Source organism: Strigops habroptila, chromosome 8 (assembly GCF_004027225.2).
Source record: "Strigops habroptila isolate Jane chromosome 8, bStrHab1.2.pri, whole genome shotgun sequence".
Lineage (NCBI taxonomy): Eukaryota > Metazoa > Chordata > Aves > Psittaciformes > Psittacidae > Strigops > Strigops habroptila.
Window position 1 is genome coordinate 9,258,624 of NC_044284.2, and position 17,975 is coordinate 9,276,598.

The window sequence follows — 17,975 nt, forward strand, 5'->3', positions numbered from 1 at the left end:
TTCCATCCTTTTGGCTGAGGCAGGCGGTTGCTGAGGAATTCAGTTGTCCTGCATAAGCAATCAATATCTGCTCCTGTGACTAGTCTTGCTGCCTTAATCTTCCTGTATGGTTTCTTTATAATTTAATCTTTCTCAAGAAGACATACTTCCTGTCTATTCTGCTGCTACACTTCTTGAATCTTAGTGCCAGTGGAACTCCTGTGATTCGCAAGAGAAGCTGGCTTACAGATCAAAAGAAAATGCAAATTCCAGCCTAGCTGCTTTGTTTGCAGCTGATTCAGATAAATATCTTTGCATATTGCATAGCTACTTCTGCTTTGTCTTTGCACTATTTCAACTTGCTTCTGGTTTTCTTTGTTTTGTGTGGCAATATCCTAAGCGTTCTCAAACTGAATCCTGAAGTCTGCAGGAATCAGATGAAGATATCCTGCTTTATTAGGTAAAATATGCACTTGGTTTATTCACTGCATCCATCTTGACACCTGGGGAGGCTGAATCCCTGGCTTTCTCTCTCTTCCCAGGGTAAAGACATTACAAAGCTGTGCAGATTTACATGCAGAACCAGTGCACCTCTGTCTTGATGACAAGTAGGAGACTTAAATTTCAGCCTCCCTGATAACCTGGCAGCCTCCACTGGCACTTTATTAGGGGACAGCACTTACCCCAGGGAGCTAGAATAAGACCCCAAATGTTTTCTACTTAACCTGTCTAGTGCTAGGGTAAAAACCGCTATCTTGTGCTACCTATCTGGTGCCACACTGACAGAGAGATGAAAAGTCTCATTGCAAATGTCTCATTACTCTTCAGGGGCTGATTTGTTTCTTGTTTGATTCTAATGTGTCCAGCATACAGGGAGAAACTCAAAAAACTAGTGGGTACAGTACCCTTATAGCAAATATTTTATAGTAAATATGGCTGCAGTGTATTACTAAAGTCTGTATTTTGTGTAATGCTAAAATCAATAAAAATGATAGTCCCTGCAATAGAGCCAATAAGCGAAGAGAGTGAATATTTTTCTTAGGGAGAATAGCAGTGTTTTTTCATCCTGAATCTCCTACCTTGATGACAGCAGGGGCAATAATAAAAGCAAAAGAATGCAAAGATTAGGCATGGGTTGCAGTCCACATTTCTACCGTCTGTCCTCTGCCAGCACTGATGTAATCCTTCTGGCAGTGAAACTTTCCATTGCAGTCTGTCAGCATTCAGATGTGCTATTGATTAGTTGGTTTACTAAGGTCACTTAGGAATCACAACAAACCTCCTGAAGCTTGGGAAAGGTAATAAATCAAAGGTATATGATTTGTAACTCGCTGTCATTTTTGGTGCCTTGCTTCAGTAGAAGACAGCAGTCAACACTTCCTAAGCGCTTGATATGAGGAAGGTTATAATGGCAAAAGAAAGCACTTGTTTATAAACGGTGCAAGTAATATAAGCTTTTAATGGGTCCTAGAGGAGTCCAAGGCTCCAGAGGGCTCTGGAATGCCTTCCTCGCCGCCCCCATCTGCTCCCCTCACCCTGACCCCCACTTTTTTTTTCCAAGCCTTTGGCCAATTTTCATCATATCTGTCATTTTGAAAAATGAACTGGCGGTTCACTCCTGAGGTTCATAACATGTCATGTGTCTTTTTTTAGATTAACTTGTTTGCAAGAGACACTGCAACAGGAAATTCTTGTGCTTACACAGCAGCTCGGTTTTCTTGAAAAGCAGAGATGTTTTTAAAACCCATAGTCTGTGTCTATTCTGCTAATTGGATATAAAACAGCCATGAGGCATGAGGGTGATAGGACCCTACTTGTTTGCTGGGTAAAAGCCTATCAGTAGTATTTTGCTAACAAATCTGACCTGGGGTGGAGTGTGTAGTAATGCATTATGAACACAGCAAGTATCAGTGCTGCACAATATACTGAGATCTAAGGTACAAGCACATCCTCATTTCATTTATGGAGAGAACGATGCTGGAAGCGTCTATTTCTGATGGTTTCAGAGGAATTGATACCCAACCATACCTATCTTGATGGTGCATTTGATTCCAGACACAAACCTATTCTAAAGGAATACATACACAATAGTATTCCAACTACTGCTTTGTAGACCTACCTTTCTTTGTAGGTCAACTTTAAATAGAGACGCCTCACACTGCGCTGTTACACAGCTACCATGTGTGCAGAGGCACATGCAGACACACAGCATTATCTTTCCTATAGATTCCAAAATCAAAGCTCGATTGCTGCAGGAGCACACAGATTGATGTTTTCCTTGGTTCCACATCTGCAGGTTTCATCACCACCAGGCTGGAGGAGGCCCTTGCAATTGTGTTTGACACTATCTCGTGTTCTTAAAGCTGTGACTCTGAGCCTGTGTGTGTATTGCAAACACCAAAAGGGGAGCTTTTGTTTAAAGTTGTTCTGAGTGGATGGAGGGGTGGTTGTTCCTCTTGTGAAATGCCTGAGCTATTGCTCACTCTTTTTGTCTCCTTCTTCACTGTCAGTTTCTCTTACCTTTTATACTGCCTTTGCAAGAAAGATGTGTTGTGTTCGGTACGCACAGGTACACGCACACAGGAGCTTCACACTCCCTGCCTGGCACTGCAGCGTGACCGTTCATTGTATGATGAAAGGCTGCATCACCAGGCTTCTGAAGCATTCAAAATCCTCCACGTTTTATGAAACACACAGGGGAAAAAAGAGAGGTGTGGCTTTCCATGCACACCTACTTAGTTATATTATTTTTTAACTCCAAGTTACATAGGACTGGTATTTTTAAGTGTATATTTAATGAATATAACACATTTTAATTCCTGCTAAAAATATATAAATATGTAATAGATTCTGACTCTGCAGCTATTTAAATCCAAAACATCAGACCTAAGTAATCTCAGGTTCATTTACATCCTGAAATCTGGTACAGATCTACTTATACCCTCAGCCAGTATTGCTATAGCTGCTGGAATTAGAGTTGACTCTATTTTTCCATTTTTAATCTGTTCTTCCCCAAGAGGAGAATAGAATGGAATGGCATGGGTCAGTTGGAACGGACCTAAGATGATCATCTAGTCCAATGCAATTGTCCTGTGAATTGGAAGAGCAGCAGGTAAGGCTGCAGCCCCAAAAGCCATATAAATGTTGCCAGCTCTAGAAGTGCTCTTTTTTCAGGGGCTGCTGGTGCTTACACCCCATCCTGTGTTTCAGAGGGAGTTACACACTTCTTCCACAGACTTAAGAATCCACTTTGAAAATCCTTTCTTGGGAATGGAAGAATATATGTTTATAGTAAACTGCATTTAAGCTATCCAGGAAGAACAGCCCTTCCGCCATTGCCTCAACAGGAGCTAGGTGTACAGATCAGTTATTAGTGGTTTCTTGGAGCTGGTGTGACATGTGAGACTCCACTTAGCATATGCCTGAGATTAGGATAAGCAGGTGAGTGCTTTCTAGAGGATCTATACACAACCAGGCATTCATAGAGCAGCTTTTTGTTTAGACACTCTCAAAAATACAGCCAAATTCTGAAAGGGTGAAGCCTCCCCTCAAGGGTAGGCTTCTTTTTTAAGAAGGGGTAGCTGGACTGAAATACTCAGTTTTACCTGCTGAAACCCACCCTTGTGTGTTTGGAAACCTTGTACTCTGGGTTACATCCAGCTGAGAGAGTCTGGAGGGGTTAATTTTCCCATTTGGAAGAAGAGCCTGTCAATTTGTCAGTAGTACAAGAGTATTCTCTTCTGCCTCCACCTCCTGAAGCAGCTTGAGTGTTGTTTTTCAGGGTTAGCCCGCAGTGGGCTGTCAGCAGCAAGGCCCATGGTGAGATCAGACCCTAGGAGAAGTCCCTGAGTGAAGATCTGGAGGATGAGCAGAGCCTCTGTGATGGTTGTTACATTTCAAAACATCCTATCTTTTAATACAGCAGAGTCCCAAGAGCAGAGACCATCAGGCAAAACAAACACAACTGTGCAAAACAAACCTAGTTACCAAAGCAAGCACTGACTTGCTGTAAAGACATCCCCTTCCTTTACTGGAACAGAAAAATGTTGATGGTAGGTGTTTGCACAGGCTGAGTACTGGAGGACTGGCTTTGCTGTGAAGTTCCTTGGCTTTTGGTGTTTTGTGTCGCAACCTTTATTTAAACATAGGGGACAGAGGAGACTTTGTTTTGTTTATTTGTTTGGGGTTTTCTTTCTTTTTCTATGACTTTTAAAGAGTTGAAGAGTTTATTGTGTGTGAAATGCAGGAAGAGTCTAAATGAACACCAGATGAGAGGAAATAGACTGAGGAAAATTAGGGCTATTTGCTACCAAAGGAAGTAATCATTGTACATATATTAAATTCCAATCTCTAACTGAGAGTGTGTTTTGTTATGCAAGAAATCTGACTGTAGAGTAAAAAGGGAAATATGTGGAGTCTTCTCAAGTCTGGGCTATAAAAGTGGTGAGCAGGGGTTTCGTATACTGGTGGTAAGTAAGGCAGGAGGCAACTTGTACTGAAGCAACTGGTGGGGGTGGCTGGAGAGTGTTCTGCACCCCACCATAGCAGAAGGTCATTTTCTGGCTCTGTGCAGAAGGGTAAAACAGGTTTCCATACGTCTGTTGTTTGTAGGTAACACATAGTATGACTTTATAATGAGAAGACAAATTCCTTTCAAACTTTCACCTGCCACATTCTCAGCTTATCCATCATTAGAGACCCCTGACTCACCTTTACTTGTTATTTGCCTCTATGCCATTGCTGGGACTGCTCCTTTAGAATACACTGTCCATTTCAGGGGAGATAACTGTTACCTAATAATCCTCTTAATTGTCTCTGTAAGGTGAGGGTTTAAGTGATTGCAGTAGGGATGCTGACTGCTCTAGTTCTTCTTTCCTTGCTCTAGTTCTTCTTTCCTTGGTCCCTAATGGCAGGGTAGGTGCATGTTTTCATTTTGCTGGTGGGAAGCAAAATCACTAGTTGTTTTAGTGATAAACTATTTACAGTGAGTACGAATTGAATAAGGACCCTCACAAATGATTCGAGGAGTGTGTAATACATGGGCTTGGCTTACAAAGATGCCTTAAATCAGCCATATATTTGACGTTGCTACTTCTTTTAAACAAAACAGAGTGTTTCTCATTCCTGCACGCTGGCAGACACCCTGTTCAGTTAATTCAGCAGGGACACAGAAAGAGGTTTTTATTGTTTTTTTCTTTAGCAGTAGGAAAATTGTAGCCTGGGGGCATGTTGCTTTGACAGATTGGGATTATATGATTGAAGCTGACCTATGCAGCTTCCTTCCCTTTCCCCCTTCTGGCAGGCGGAATGAAGCATTTATGATTGGAAGTGGCTATCCTTATTTTGCTCTTTATCTGATGGAAGGCCACCACAGTAGTCAAGAAGGACTTATTATTATAGATTTTGCTTTTCCTGTGAGGGACACTTGAAAGCTCAGTGAAGAACCTGTAGAAATAGATATTTTGGCAGTGTGAGAGAGAAGCATTTAATCACAGCAAGAATAGGGGATTGCACAGTCAGATAAGCAGTTCTTGGTAGATTTTAGAGACCATCAGTGGGGAAGTAAGAAGGGTGTATCAAATAGGAATATAGGAAAACATAAATGGAAATGAACTGAAGAGAGATAATAGCATCATATTTAGAATCTGTCACTTCATCAGAATGATGTTGACTGGTTATTAGCAAAAGAGAAGGAATTGGTTTTTTAAAGGAATAAGGGTTTTATTTCCCTTTCATTAGCTGAGGAACCTGCTGACAGGAATTAAGGCAGAATATTACTAAAGGGGGGCTTCAGCCACTCCCTCTGCTCAATGACTGCATGTCCAGTATGGCCCTGAAAAACAAAACCAAACCAAATAAAAACCCCAAACAAAAACCAACTCTGCCGGCAAAACTAAGGCTGCTTTGTGCTGCTATGGGAGAATGGGAAGGAGAGGTCTGGGGTGGGAATCCTGGAGGCCAACAGTGCCCCTGACGCCTGTGTCATGAAAATATGTCTCAAGTTAACTGTTGTCCTCTGACCTCAATCCAGGCTGAAACAGGGGCTTTGCATAATCATTGAAGGAGACGGCTCCTGCTCCAAAAGATGTTATGTTTTGAATTGCCAAAATAGACAAAGGAGACATTGTCAGCCCCTCACACGTGTGAAACAGAGGCAGAGAGAGAGATCTGTCTGGGACGCACAGGGTAATTTTGACACAAGGGGTACTTACACTGATGTGTACTACAATTGCAAGATTGCCCTTCCTTTCTAATACTGGATTTTTTAATCCCTGAAACTTCAGTTCTAATACAGGATTGTTTACCAAAAACTATTCCCTCTGTTCAATAAATACAGTAGTTATTCTTTCCTCAGACAAAACTGTGCAGCTTGCATGCAGATCTGAGTTGCAACACTGCCATTGCAAATGCCCCAGGGAGCTTCAGGTGGATCTTCCCATTGGAGCGCCAGGGACAATAATGCAAGGAAAGGCAGAGGTGTGACTTTGGCCTCTGCTTTTGTTTGTCCTCCTGGGAATCACAATCCCATGGATATGTAGAAGGAGAGCTTACAAGAGTAGTAATGCTGTTCTGCCCAGCTTCATATGGGAAGAAAAGGAAAAGAAGTATCTTACCAACTAGAATGTCCATTTTTCTTGCTCAAGCTTGTTACCGCCAGGAAGGCCAGTGAGACTTGGCATTGCATGACCAAACTGGGGCTGTTTGGGGTTTTTATGAAGCAGTATTGAGTGGAACCATCTGGGCTAGGAGAAGACCACACTTCTGAAATGAGCCTTTAGGAATACTTAAGTAGCTGTCTGGGGCACCATGCTGAAAGGAAGGGCACTCACAGCTGCGTGTATTTTATGGGTTTATTTTATCTCTGATGACAAAAGAGAACTTACTAGCCATGTGGTTCCTCATAAATTTCAAGCCACTGCTGACAAGTGGCACTGCCTGTGTTCTCAACCACGCTGGCGCAAAGTTTCCCCGACTTTCTGGCTCACGATATTAATAACAATGCTGCTAATGGATGATGCTTTAGAGAGATAGCTAACTTTTCTCTGAACTTGAAGGCAACCCCCAAGTTATAGTTCATGAATAGAAACTTAAGTATCTTAAGTATGTTAGGTGAATGGTCATTCATCTAATATCAAAGTGGCTCAGCTCTCCAGTTCCTGAGGCCCCAGTCTTCCTAAAGGTGTGCTCTTCACTTTCCTGAGAGCTGAGGGAATCTGCACATCTGAAACCAGTACCCTTCCAGAAAGCTGAATACAGGTTTGGGAGATTAACTTTCAGTATATCAGTGGTGCATCTTAACTTAGGCAGTTTAAACTATTCTTTTGCACTGCAGTCTCTGTTTGGTTTATTTGTTTGTTTGTTTGTGTTTTAATTTAAGCTCCACTGAGACAGCTTCCTAATGTACCTCCAGGGGCCTGATTCCACTGCCTGTATTCCAAAGATACATCTTATTTCTTTGTTAGGAGGCAAGCTCCGCTGCTTCTGCTTTTCTATGTGACAGACCTGGAAAGGGGCACATCAAATTCAGTATATTTTCAAAAAACATTCTATTCACTATTTCTATTTTCTATTTTTTCTATCCATGAGATGAATCTTAGAGATCGCTCATGGTAAAATATTTCCCAGTGTATCACCTCAACTAAGATAATAGCTCTTATAGTGCAGGTGTCAAGAAAGAAATACTTGTTCCTTAACCTTTTCTCAGTCTATGTGCTGGTCAAGCTGTCTGTGATGTCTCTGATTCAATGGACCCTGGAAGTTTTGTACGATATTTACTAATGGAGCCCTAAAGTTTAAACAGAGAGAGACAATGAGAGAAGACAAACTGGACTCAGGCTTACAAGAATCAGATTCATGCCAGCTCTGCCACAGACACCCATTTGACTTTACGCCCATCATTTTGTATTGGTAGATCTCCTGTTTACAAAATGCAGCTACTAATGCTTCTTTTCTTGCTTATCCATACTTGTATAGACTGCAGGTTTGGACAGGAATCAGCTCCTCCTGTGTCTTTGGATACCACACAAATGAGTCCCTGATCTTAGGTGAAACTTGTAGTTGCTTCTGTAAGCCACATAATAATAATAATTGGCTTCAACTTGCTTCAGGAAAAAAATGCAACCTTTAGATTACATTGGTGTAAATAAAAAGTCCACTATAGTTCACAAGTCAGAAAGTGCTGGTAGTGTTTAGCATCAATGTCTGTCGCTTGAACATCTGGCATTCATCATTGCTTTCCTTTTCCTTCCACTGTCATATTTTATCCCCATCTGTTAGAGGTTTCTTAGCACTGTCTATGTAAATCATGGCTGCATCTCAGTCTGGGTAGTTGAATCATTACAGGCTGCAATGTAAATAAAGGAAAAAGAGGTAAATTTAAAGGAAGTGTTTCTCTTATGCACTCTGACCCCTTCTTTCCCCCCCTGTACACAGACAGTACTAGACAGTATTCCTAGACAGCGTGATACCCTTGCTATGAAGAGGGATGGAAAAGTTTCCAAAAATAGCAAATGTTTTTACCAGCCCTAGTTCTGAAGGCAGAAAGAGGAGAGGAGCTGGAGTCCGAGTGGACATCCATTGCCATTGTTGGAAAGATAACAAAATTTACTGCTTTGGAACAACCCTTCAGCAAGTTAATAATACATTGGGAAAGCAAACATTCCTTAAAAATCAGACTTCCCAGGCAATGTCTTTGATGTATTTACTTAAATTACTCTTATTGCAGTAATTTAGATTACTGCTAGGAAGAATAATATTGAAGGTGCTAAGAAAATGTGGGTGAGTTAATATTAGCTAAAGCAGAATCTTTTACCTTTTTTTTTTCCTTTTCATTTTCCCCCCAAAAATGTGCAGTTCCCTCACAATGGCCATCACATTGAGCTCCCCAAGCCCTGCTGGCAGGGCAGAAAGCCATGTAGCACCATTCCAAAGATGCATTTCCAATGGGGAAATGATCCACCGCCACCCTTATATGAAACATTTCCAGTAGCATGTGTGCCTTATCCTGCCACAGCCCGACGCACAGTGTCACACAGCCCTGTGCACTGGTAGCACATGTGGACTTAATTCCCTGACAGCTTTGGCAACTAGAGAAGGTATTTCCTTGTTCTAGAAACACTCAGAGACACCGTAGTCCCAAGCTATCAGAAGTCAGGGGAACAGCCCCATTTCCCTGCGCAGAGGGCTGTTGCAGACTGCCATCACTATCAATCCCAGAACTTAACCCAGGCACAAGGTGGGCTGAAGCTGGAGGGTCTCTCTGTACAAGCCAGCTATCACGTTTGCAGTTCAAGGGACAGCTTGTATTCTTGGGGACTTCATTATACTTGGAACAGCAAGAATGCCCCATGTTCCTCCTGATTGTCTTGCTTTTTTCTCCTTTTTAGTCTCGTGTGTCTTACTTAAGTTTGAATTGATAGCAGATTAGCTGAAATGAGAGTGGACTATTGCTGGTTATCAACTCATGCCTTCTCTTTCCACAAAGCATATTGCATTCCTGATTTCCCATTGTTTTTCACTTATGTTTCTGTGGTGTTATCCTGCTACTCACTGCAGACTCCCACATTTCAACTCGGCAGCCAGATCAATCAAGCAGTAGGTGTCCTGGTCAGCGTCTGCATGAAGCGAAAATGATAGCCCAGCTCATAAACCAATTGCTGGGCTGTCCTGAAGAGCAAGTCCTGGCTGATTCAGAGGGCATGTGGCCGTGTGAAAGGCCAGGCAGTCCCTGAAGTCACATTTGCTCCCTGAAGCGGGTAGAACAGTTGAATCCTCATGATTTGTTTTGACATTGCAGTCTGTGTCTGGAAATGAATGTCCTGGTGAAAGCATTACTACTTGGCAAGACTAAAATGGTGGGCTATAAGAAAGAGAAACACAGGTCTAATGTTGCACAAACTACTTCGCAAAGATATTGCAAGAAGAAAATAACCCAGGAGTACTGTGGAATGGATGCTGTGGTGTTGATTTACTCTTGTTTTTCTGATATATGCACTGTATCTCAGCTTGCAACTTGTTACTAGCAGAGTATTTATTCTCCTTTCTCCTCTTCTCGTAGAAAATTTTATTACATCACACTGCTGAGAGACCCCGTATCCCGTTACCTCAGCGAATGGCGTCACGTCCAACGAGGAGCTACTTGGAAGACCTCCTTGCACATGTGTGATGGCAGGACACCAACTCCTGAAGAGCTGCCGTCATGCTACGAAGGCACGGACTGGTCAGGCTGCACACTGCAGGAGTTCATGGATTGCCCGTATAATTTGGCCAACAACCGCCAAGTGAGGATGTTGGCTGACTTGAGCTTAGTGGGCTGCTACAACATGTCTTTCATCCCAGAGAACAAGCGAGCACAGATCCTGCTGGAGAGCGCAAAAAAAAACCTCAAAGACATGGCCTTCTTCGGCCTGACAGAGTTCCAGAGAAAGACTCAGTACCTGTTTGAGAGAACTTTTAATCTGAAATTCATCCGGCCCTTTATGCAGTACAACAGTACCAGGGCAGGAGGGGTGGAGGTGGATAATGACACCATCCGCAGGATCGAGGAGCTCAATGACTTGGACATGCAGCTCTATGACTATGCAAAGGACCTCTTCCAACAGCGCTACCAGTACAAACGGCAGCTAGAGAGAATGGAGCAGAGGATAAAGAATCGGGAAGAGAGGCTTCTTCACCGGTCCAATGAAGCGCTTCCCAAGGAAGAGACCGAAGAGCAAGGACGCTTGCCCACTGAGGACTACATGAGCCATATTATAGAGAAGTGGTAGCCTAGGCAGACTTTTATATTGATGATTATTCTAGGGTTTCCATATAAAAGATCATGGAAGTAAAATTGCAAAAACAACAAGAAATATTTTATTTAAAAGCAAGTCTGTAAAACAGAAGGTAGATTGCTTCCTTAAGCATAGGGTCTTTTTACTGTTTCTTACAAGACCGATGAGATTCTTAAAAAAAAAATAATAAATACATAAAAATAAAAAAAGGGTCAACATGATAATGCAGAGGTAAAAAATGCACAAATGCAGTTACCCACTCTCAAGGCCAATTACAAAAGAATGTTTCTCATCCTCACAATTCAAACACAAATGGCAAAAGTAGGGTTTTTAAGATCTGTTTATGCCCTGAGCATAATGACAATAAGATACAGAATTAAAAACCAAGGAAACGGAGGTTTTCTTCTGTGGGTGTTTTTGGAGCTGGGATGGGAATTGCGTTGTTTGTAAGTAAATGATAACGGTGACTAAGCTGACGGTGTGCTATCCTGTCAGGCTGTGATCTGAGCACAAGGGCGGTCACTTTGTTTCAGCTGGCAGCCACTGCCACAAAGTAGACCACCATAAAAAACAAAAGGAGAAGAAAAACATCAGAGGACAAGAAACATTAAAGCAAATTGACTACGGCCTAGGATATGTACTTAGCACAGAGGTTTTGATACATTGCACTGGTATCACATATACATACGCAACTTCATCACAAAGATAATAGAAAATTCATGCACAGAGCTCCCAGATTTGTTTCACAGGCAAGTCCCAAAACAAGTTAAAAGCCAACCAAATTCCATATAGGCTCAAATGTGCACTCACATGCCATCCTGTCATCCTACACAACTGCCGCTCATGCCGTCACCAGTATTATGTGTTAACAGCACATGAAAACCCTATTCTACATACAAAAAAAGGAAGAATTTAGATAGCAATACTCCCTCATAAATCTGCGCGACAGGTTCCAGGGAAGACCCTGCAAATAATTAGTCATTAATGGGAACATGATGAGGGGGTGATTTTGTTTTGTTTGTTGCTATGTGAAATACTGAACTAGAACAAGGATACAGATGTACCCATATCTGTGTTTTTTCAGTTATTTTTACTTGCTTTTATCAAATGATAATGGTCATCAGCCTGCTTCCAGTGAGGTCACCAGAACTGATCTAAGGGGGAACAGGATGGGGCCCTCTTCCAGAGCTGTGAGAATTTCTGACTATGGATCTGACCTAACAGTGAGACAATGCGTATTGTCTTTTGGCACTGTGCCTGTTCTGCAGCTCTTACTTTACATGAACAAGCTGTGTTCATAAACTGGAAAGGAGAATCATGGATAATGGTTTTTTTAGTCTCAGACCACTTTCAAAGCAGAACTCTTTCAATGCTGTTTTTTAGGGACCCATGTGAGTTTAATCCTCCAGTGTGGTGACTGTCTAACCAGGTTCTGCTTACTGCCTTTTGAGTCATAGAACAACAATGACTTCTCCAATTCCTCTTCCCACTCGCCAAATTAAAGTATGGCTCATTTTTTGCTGTTGCCAGCACTTATTTGTTTGGGTGGAAGCATGGAAATGAAGCAGTTTTTGCCTGTTTCATGTCTCACCCCGTTATTACTGAGCCTGTAAGACCTGAACCAGCTACTGTTTAGGGTAAACTATGAACCAAATGGAATATAATTTGATTTTCAAAGGCCATGTTAACTGCAAATCAAATATGGCATTGAAATCACTGGAGGGGAGGCAGAGAGCTGATGCATTCAATTTTAGCATGTCGCTTTTACAGTGTCCCTTTCCCATCACACATATCCACTGAAGTGCTGCTCGTTCTGTATTTTATTTCTCTTTCTGCCTCTGTACACTGTTTCCAACAGTTTCATATTTGGACTGAGTTTTGCAAAGGAGCGGCTGCCTTGTTTCTTCTGTGTACACCCTGGGGGATACACCTTGCTTTTGGAGATGTTCTTCTCCAAAGTCAAAATGACTAAAAACTTAAAAACAGAAAATGCAAACAGAAATTTGGGCTCAAATACAACCCTGCTACAGCCCCAATCCAAAGTCCACTGAAGCCAAAGGATGTCTTTCCTACTGAATTCAGATGGGTTTTGACCGGGTCTGCATCCTGGAGCTGCAAGGTGCACAAGCACACACTCATCCATATACAACCACAGCAGGATGTTGTTACCCATGGATTTGGCTGGTACCAGTATTTGGTAGTGGTGTTGCTGTCTGTAAGGTTCTGTCAGTGCTTCTGCCACAAAATGGCCCCGGTTCCCAGAGATGTGTAGCCTGGCCATAAGCATTTTCTCCTAGCTGAAAAGTGGGAAGCAAATCAAGCAATTTTCGGTTGTTGGCTTGGGGGCAGAAGGTATTACAAATCCATTTGCTCATCCCTGAATTCCAAGACTGGGAGGAGCTACATCTGCTGGTTCCCAGCGCTTTTATGTGTTGCTGTAACTAAAGAAAACATTTATATTTTAAAAAATGCAATTTTACAGGCTGTTTACCCACAAAACCAATACACAAGATATAAAAAGCAACTGCTTTATATGCATAGTTCCCAGCTTTCCCCAAAGGCTATTCACTGTGCATCCTGTGTTACAGATCCATCATGGACAAGTGGTTCCTGCAGCTAATCCATATTTGAGGTGCACATCGGCACAGGGCCGTGCAGTGAATGCCCAGGCAGGTCCACATATGCTAGTACTGATTCCAAGAGCCATTCTGTACCAAATTCTGCTCTCAAGGGTGACAATAAACAGGACTGTGCATGATTAGGACCGGTAACATTTCTTGGCCTGGTTTGCCTGAGTTGTTTCTATGTTACGGGCTCTCAGTATCCAGCTGGATTTCAATGGATCTGTGTGTAGGGTTCTCTAAATCAGAGGCAGCCTTTGACCTTAGAAGCATGTCAGTAGAAGACCTTGTTCCAACATTTTCTTTGTAATATATTACAGTAACAAGCAGAAGAAATGAAACTATATTGAAAACTGTCTTGTTAACAGTTTCGCTTCAACCCACAAAAGGAGGGCTGACCTCTGCCTAGCACTGAGGCAAGATGTCTAGACTCAAAACGTGTGTCCAGCAAATGCCTCAGTTTCTCCACCTGTACATTGGGAATAACAAATTACACATTCTAAAGAAGTACTCCAAGGCATGAAAAGTATACGGCACTTTGAAACAGATTCTAAGTATCAGAAATATAGTGAATGACCCAAAAGCCATCCTTCACCCTGGCTGCTGTGCTGGTCTGTTTACAGCTGTAGACCATGGCTTCATTTATTGTAAGTGCTGTGTGCCAGAGCATGGGCTGCAGGACGTACCTGGCGCTATCTTCTTCCTTTAGTGGGTTTAAGGGAACTTTTTTAACATAATGTGAATGTAGTTCTTTTGTGATTTATATGTACTACAGTTTGAAGTGGTACAATTTATTTTTAGTACTGATTATTTGATGCTACAATAACATGAAAAAATGTGTGTGTAGTTTTAAAACGAATGGAGAACAATGGCTTTAAGGCACTCCGGCAGAAGTAGTGGACAGATAGTACATTCTTGTTCAGTATCTGCCCCTTTCTTCCAAAACGTTTTTCCTGTGACTTTCAGACGCACTGAGACCTTCTTCACTACACAGAGTGCTTCTTCAGGGGCCTGCCAGTGCATCATGATCCAGGACAGGATAGGTAAGTGCTGCGTACAGCAAGGGCAGGTGCAAGATTGCACCCTGTCTGTTACTGGAGTTGAAGAGAATTCACATTTCACCTAGTCGGATGCTTGTCCATCCCACAGTGTTTCTGCCATGGCTCCAGGGGTACCCTGTGAAAAGCCTTCACAAAAGCTGGAGCTGTAAGGTATTTCTAAAGGTTTATACAGTCAGCAGTGTTTGAGCGAGAGTCTGGACAGGCAGTTACCAGGCCAAAGGCAATGGCTCTTAGCTTCTGCCATCTTAGACCCTTGCACATCCGCAAACAAGGGTGATGCTCAGAGTGGGGAGTTACCAGCAGACTCCATTCTTGCTTCAGGAGGGTGGAAAGGCCAAGGCACACTGCAGTGCTAAGAAAGGAGGTCTTTGTTGCTTTTAGTCACCTGAACAGTGTTAACTTCACTGCCTGGTGGGTATTGTTGCTGAAGAAAATATTTTAGTGCTCATTTGTCTCATCCCAGCTGGCTCTGTTGAAGGAGTTTGCCTCCTCCAAAGTTTTCCACACAGTCAGATGCCACCTCGTACCCAACCCAGGTCACATAACACAGGATTGACCAGTTAAGTTGCAAACCCAGGCTGTCATGGGGTTCCAGTCATCAACAAAAATCCCCTCACAAAAGGGTCAGTGAATTTCTGACTTGCCTGAATTTCTCCCTTCATGCCCAACATTTTGGAATAAATGGGGAGCATTTCAGGTTGATGGTTTTGCACCTCACAGTCCCTTATTTGCTTACAAAAGTGGGATGGCAATGGAAGCAACATAAGGAAGATCCCAACAAGCTTTTGCATTCTCTCCCAGGGCTGTCCTGTAGGAGCAGAAAGGGCAGTGGAGTTGCTGAGAGTATGAGCAAGACAGAAGCACAACCACAGTGGCAGACAGACACATGGCACTTTTAGGAAGTTTTCACTCTGAGCCCATCAAATCACTTCACAGAGATACCTGAACAGCTGCAGAAGGTAATGACTAACATTACAGAACAGGTCCTGACCGAGATTTATATCCTGGGTTAAAAGCACCTCTAGCTTCTCACTGGTGTTCAGAGTTACTCTGACCCCCTCCTGTCCCATGGAATTTTCGGAATGTCACAAAAATGGGTGGTGCTACAGGAATTCGTAACACAGACGATGCTAAATGTTGTATTTCCAGGGGTATAGCTTGGAATGCAGCTCACACTATCTGCTGGATTCAAATCCCAGGGCTGGCTGTGTTATCTTTTAGTTCTTGTCTTTACTAATATTTAGCAGATCATGTTCCAGTGGCAGAATTGAATGCAGGATTTGCTGGCTGATCAGCAGTAGAGCCAAGCGTTTAAAGCACAGGTCAGTTAGCAGCAGTTCAGATACACTAGCGAGCAGTGGAACTTGTGTCTGCACACGCAATCCAAGCTCCCTGTAGCTGTTTGTTTTGCCCCATCTACAGGAGTTCTGCCAAAATGAATGCAGTCCTGATAAGCACGTGGGTATTAACGCCTGTGTCATCCCAGCTGCAGGTGGTTTTCTCTGTAATTTTTAACCATGCAAGCTGAGAAAAATCAAGATTTGCAAATGAGTCTGTCTCATCCCTCAAAGCCCCGCAATTCCCCCTCCCTCTTTTCCCCCAGGTGTCTATTCTGCAGACTGGATTGAGAGAGTTGTACTATAATGAATGATTTTATATTCAAATGGTTTACTGAGCATGATTTGTTTTGTACATATTGGAATATGATTTAACTTATTTTTATTGCCCCTTTTCATCTTTTTTTCATGAGGAGAAGACAGAAATCCCCACCCTCTCTCAATGTGAAGTTCCTCTGTGTTTGTGTGTAGTCTGCCAGGCAAACACGCAACAGCCACAGGATTTCTCACCATCCCTACTGGCATCTGATTTTACTTTTCATTGTCATTTGGTTTTGTCTGAGTCTTTGCTTATATTGTCTCTTCTTTCCTCTCTGCTGCACAGTCTGCACAGGGAAGGGAGAGGGCAATACAGGCAAGAGTTTCTTTCTCTCCCCTTTCTTGTGTGCTTTACCTACCCGAGTACCAAGGAACTCAGTTCTTCTCTTCTAGGAGTTGTATGACTGAAGGTAAAAAAATACAAACGTTCCCCCACCCGCCTTCCATCCTCCATGTTGTAGATCAAACAGATTCAGCTTCTCTGAAAGTGATTGTGGCTGGAGTCATTCCATTGGGCTGAATGTGTATGGTTTGCACTTTTTTTTTCTCCACTTTCAGGAACTTAAAAACAACAAAAAATGAAAGACAACTGTTTAACTTGAGCCAAGTAACACTTAAAGCTTTATGTATTTATTTATAGCATCTTACAAAAAGTGTTTAAAAGGTTTTCTTCCACGAGAAAAATTGGATTAAAAAAAAAAAAATCATCTAATTGTTTTTGTCTAGATCAAGATTGAATGTTAGCAGATGAAATAAACCCTAAAATTGAACATCTGTCGTGTGTGTTGTCCTTGCATTGGCCTTTAGATGCTGTTACAGTGTAATACAACTTGCGTCCTGTATTGCAGAGAGATAAAGCTGCCAGTCAAGTTGATGTACAGTATTTGTTTTCTGCTAAAAAAGACTCCTAACACAGAAATATTCAAGCAGAAACCGCAGTATGATTATGACTATTGTTACCCTTGAGTCAATATTACAAAAAGCCCTTAAACCTCATCTTCTAAAAAATAATTACCTTTAATACTGTACAGTACTCTTAGGTTTTTTAATAGTCATTGCAATGAACAGATTTGCAGGCAATAAATGGTGGTTGTTATACCAAATATTACAATGGTTTTTGTTTCATCTTCAGAAGTACTTTCACCAAACAGACTTGTGAAAATGTTATTCCCCCAGATACAGGATTGAAATAAGCTGAGCACCTCATTTTGATACAGTGCAAGTTAGGGGGTAAGAAAACGATGATACAAGCGCTTTACAGCTCCCTAAGTGAGAATAGCTAGATGTTCATGCAAGCGTGGCCAATAATATCACTGTTATTTCACCCAAGCATCATGACACTTCACACTTTCCACCATGCTGGAGGAGCTGGATGCAGCATATGAACCTTCCCCACCATGCTGCTCGGGTGTTCTTCTCTCTCCCACCTCTGAAAGCAATCACACTGAAGCTACTGGAAGCCCAGCCAAATAAAACGCATAATTATATAGCGGGCACACAACACTGCATCAGTGCGTGTTGCTGAGGGGCTCATTTTACTCTCTGGGCGGTGCAGGCGCTGGCAGAAGGTCCCGGTAGGTGTCGGTGTGAGGGGAACATCACTAAAGGAACGAGAACTTCACACTCCAGGCCATGCCACACGCCTGCTGCTGGCGGAGCCCTCACGTCCCGCTCCTCAGGTTTAACGGCTGCCCCGCTCCGTTACTGCTGCGGGAGAAGGAGCCGTTTGAAGTAACGCCGGAACGACCAGCACCGTTCCGCGCGCGCGGAACCTTCCCGAACCGCCAGGCGGCCTCGCGCGCCCCGCCCCGCCCAGCGCCTCAGCCACAAAATGGCGGCGACGCCGCGACGGCTTCTTCTCCCTCGTCAGTTTCACCGTCCTCCTCC

At 42.8% G+C, this 17,975-nt stretch overlaps 1 protein-coding gene across 1 annotated transcript in view; it reads left to right on the forward strand.

The window, feature by feature from the left end:
• Positions 1-16,862, forward strand: part of HS6ST1 (heparan sulfate 6-O-sulfotransferase 1) — a 194,621-nt gene extending 177,759 nt beyond the window's left edge. The window contains exon 2 of the mRNA XM_030494453.1: positions 10,037-16,862. Within this exon, the coding sequence (XP_030350313.1) occupies positions 10,037-10,745 (709 nt within the window). The 3' untranslated portion in view covers positions 10,746-16,862. The remainder of the gene's footprint in view (positions 1-10,036) is intronic.
• Positions 16,863-17,975: the final 1,113 nt, after the last annotated feature.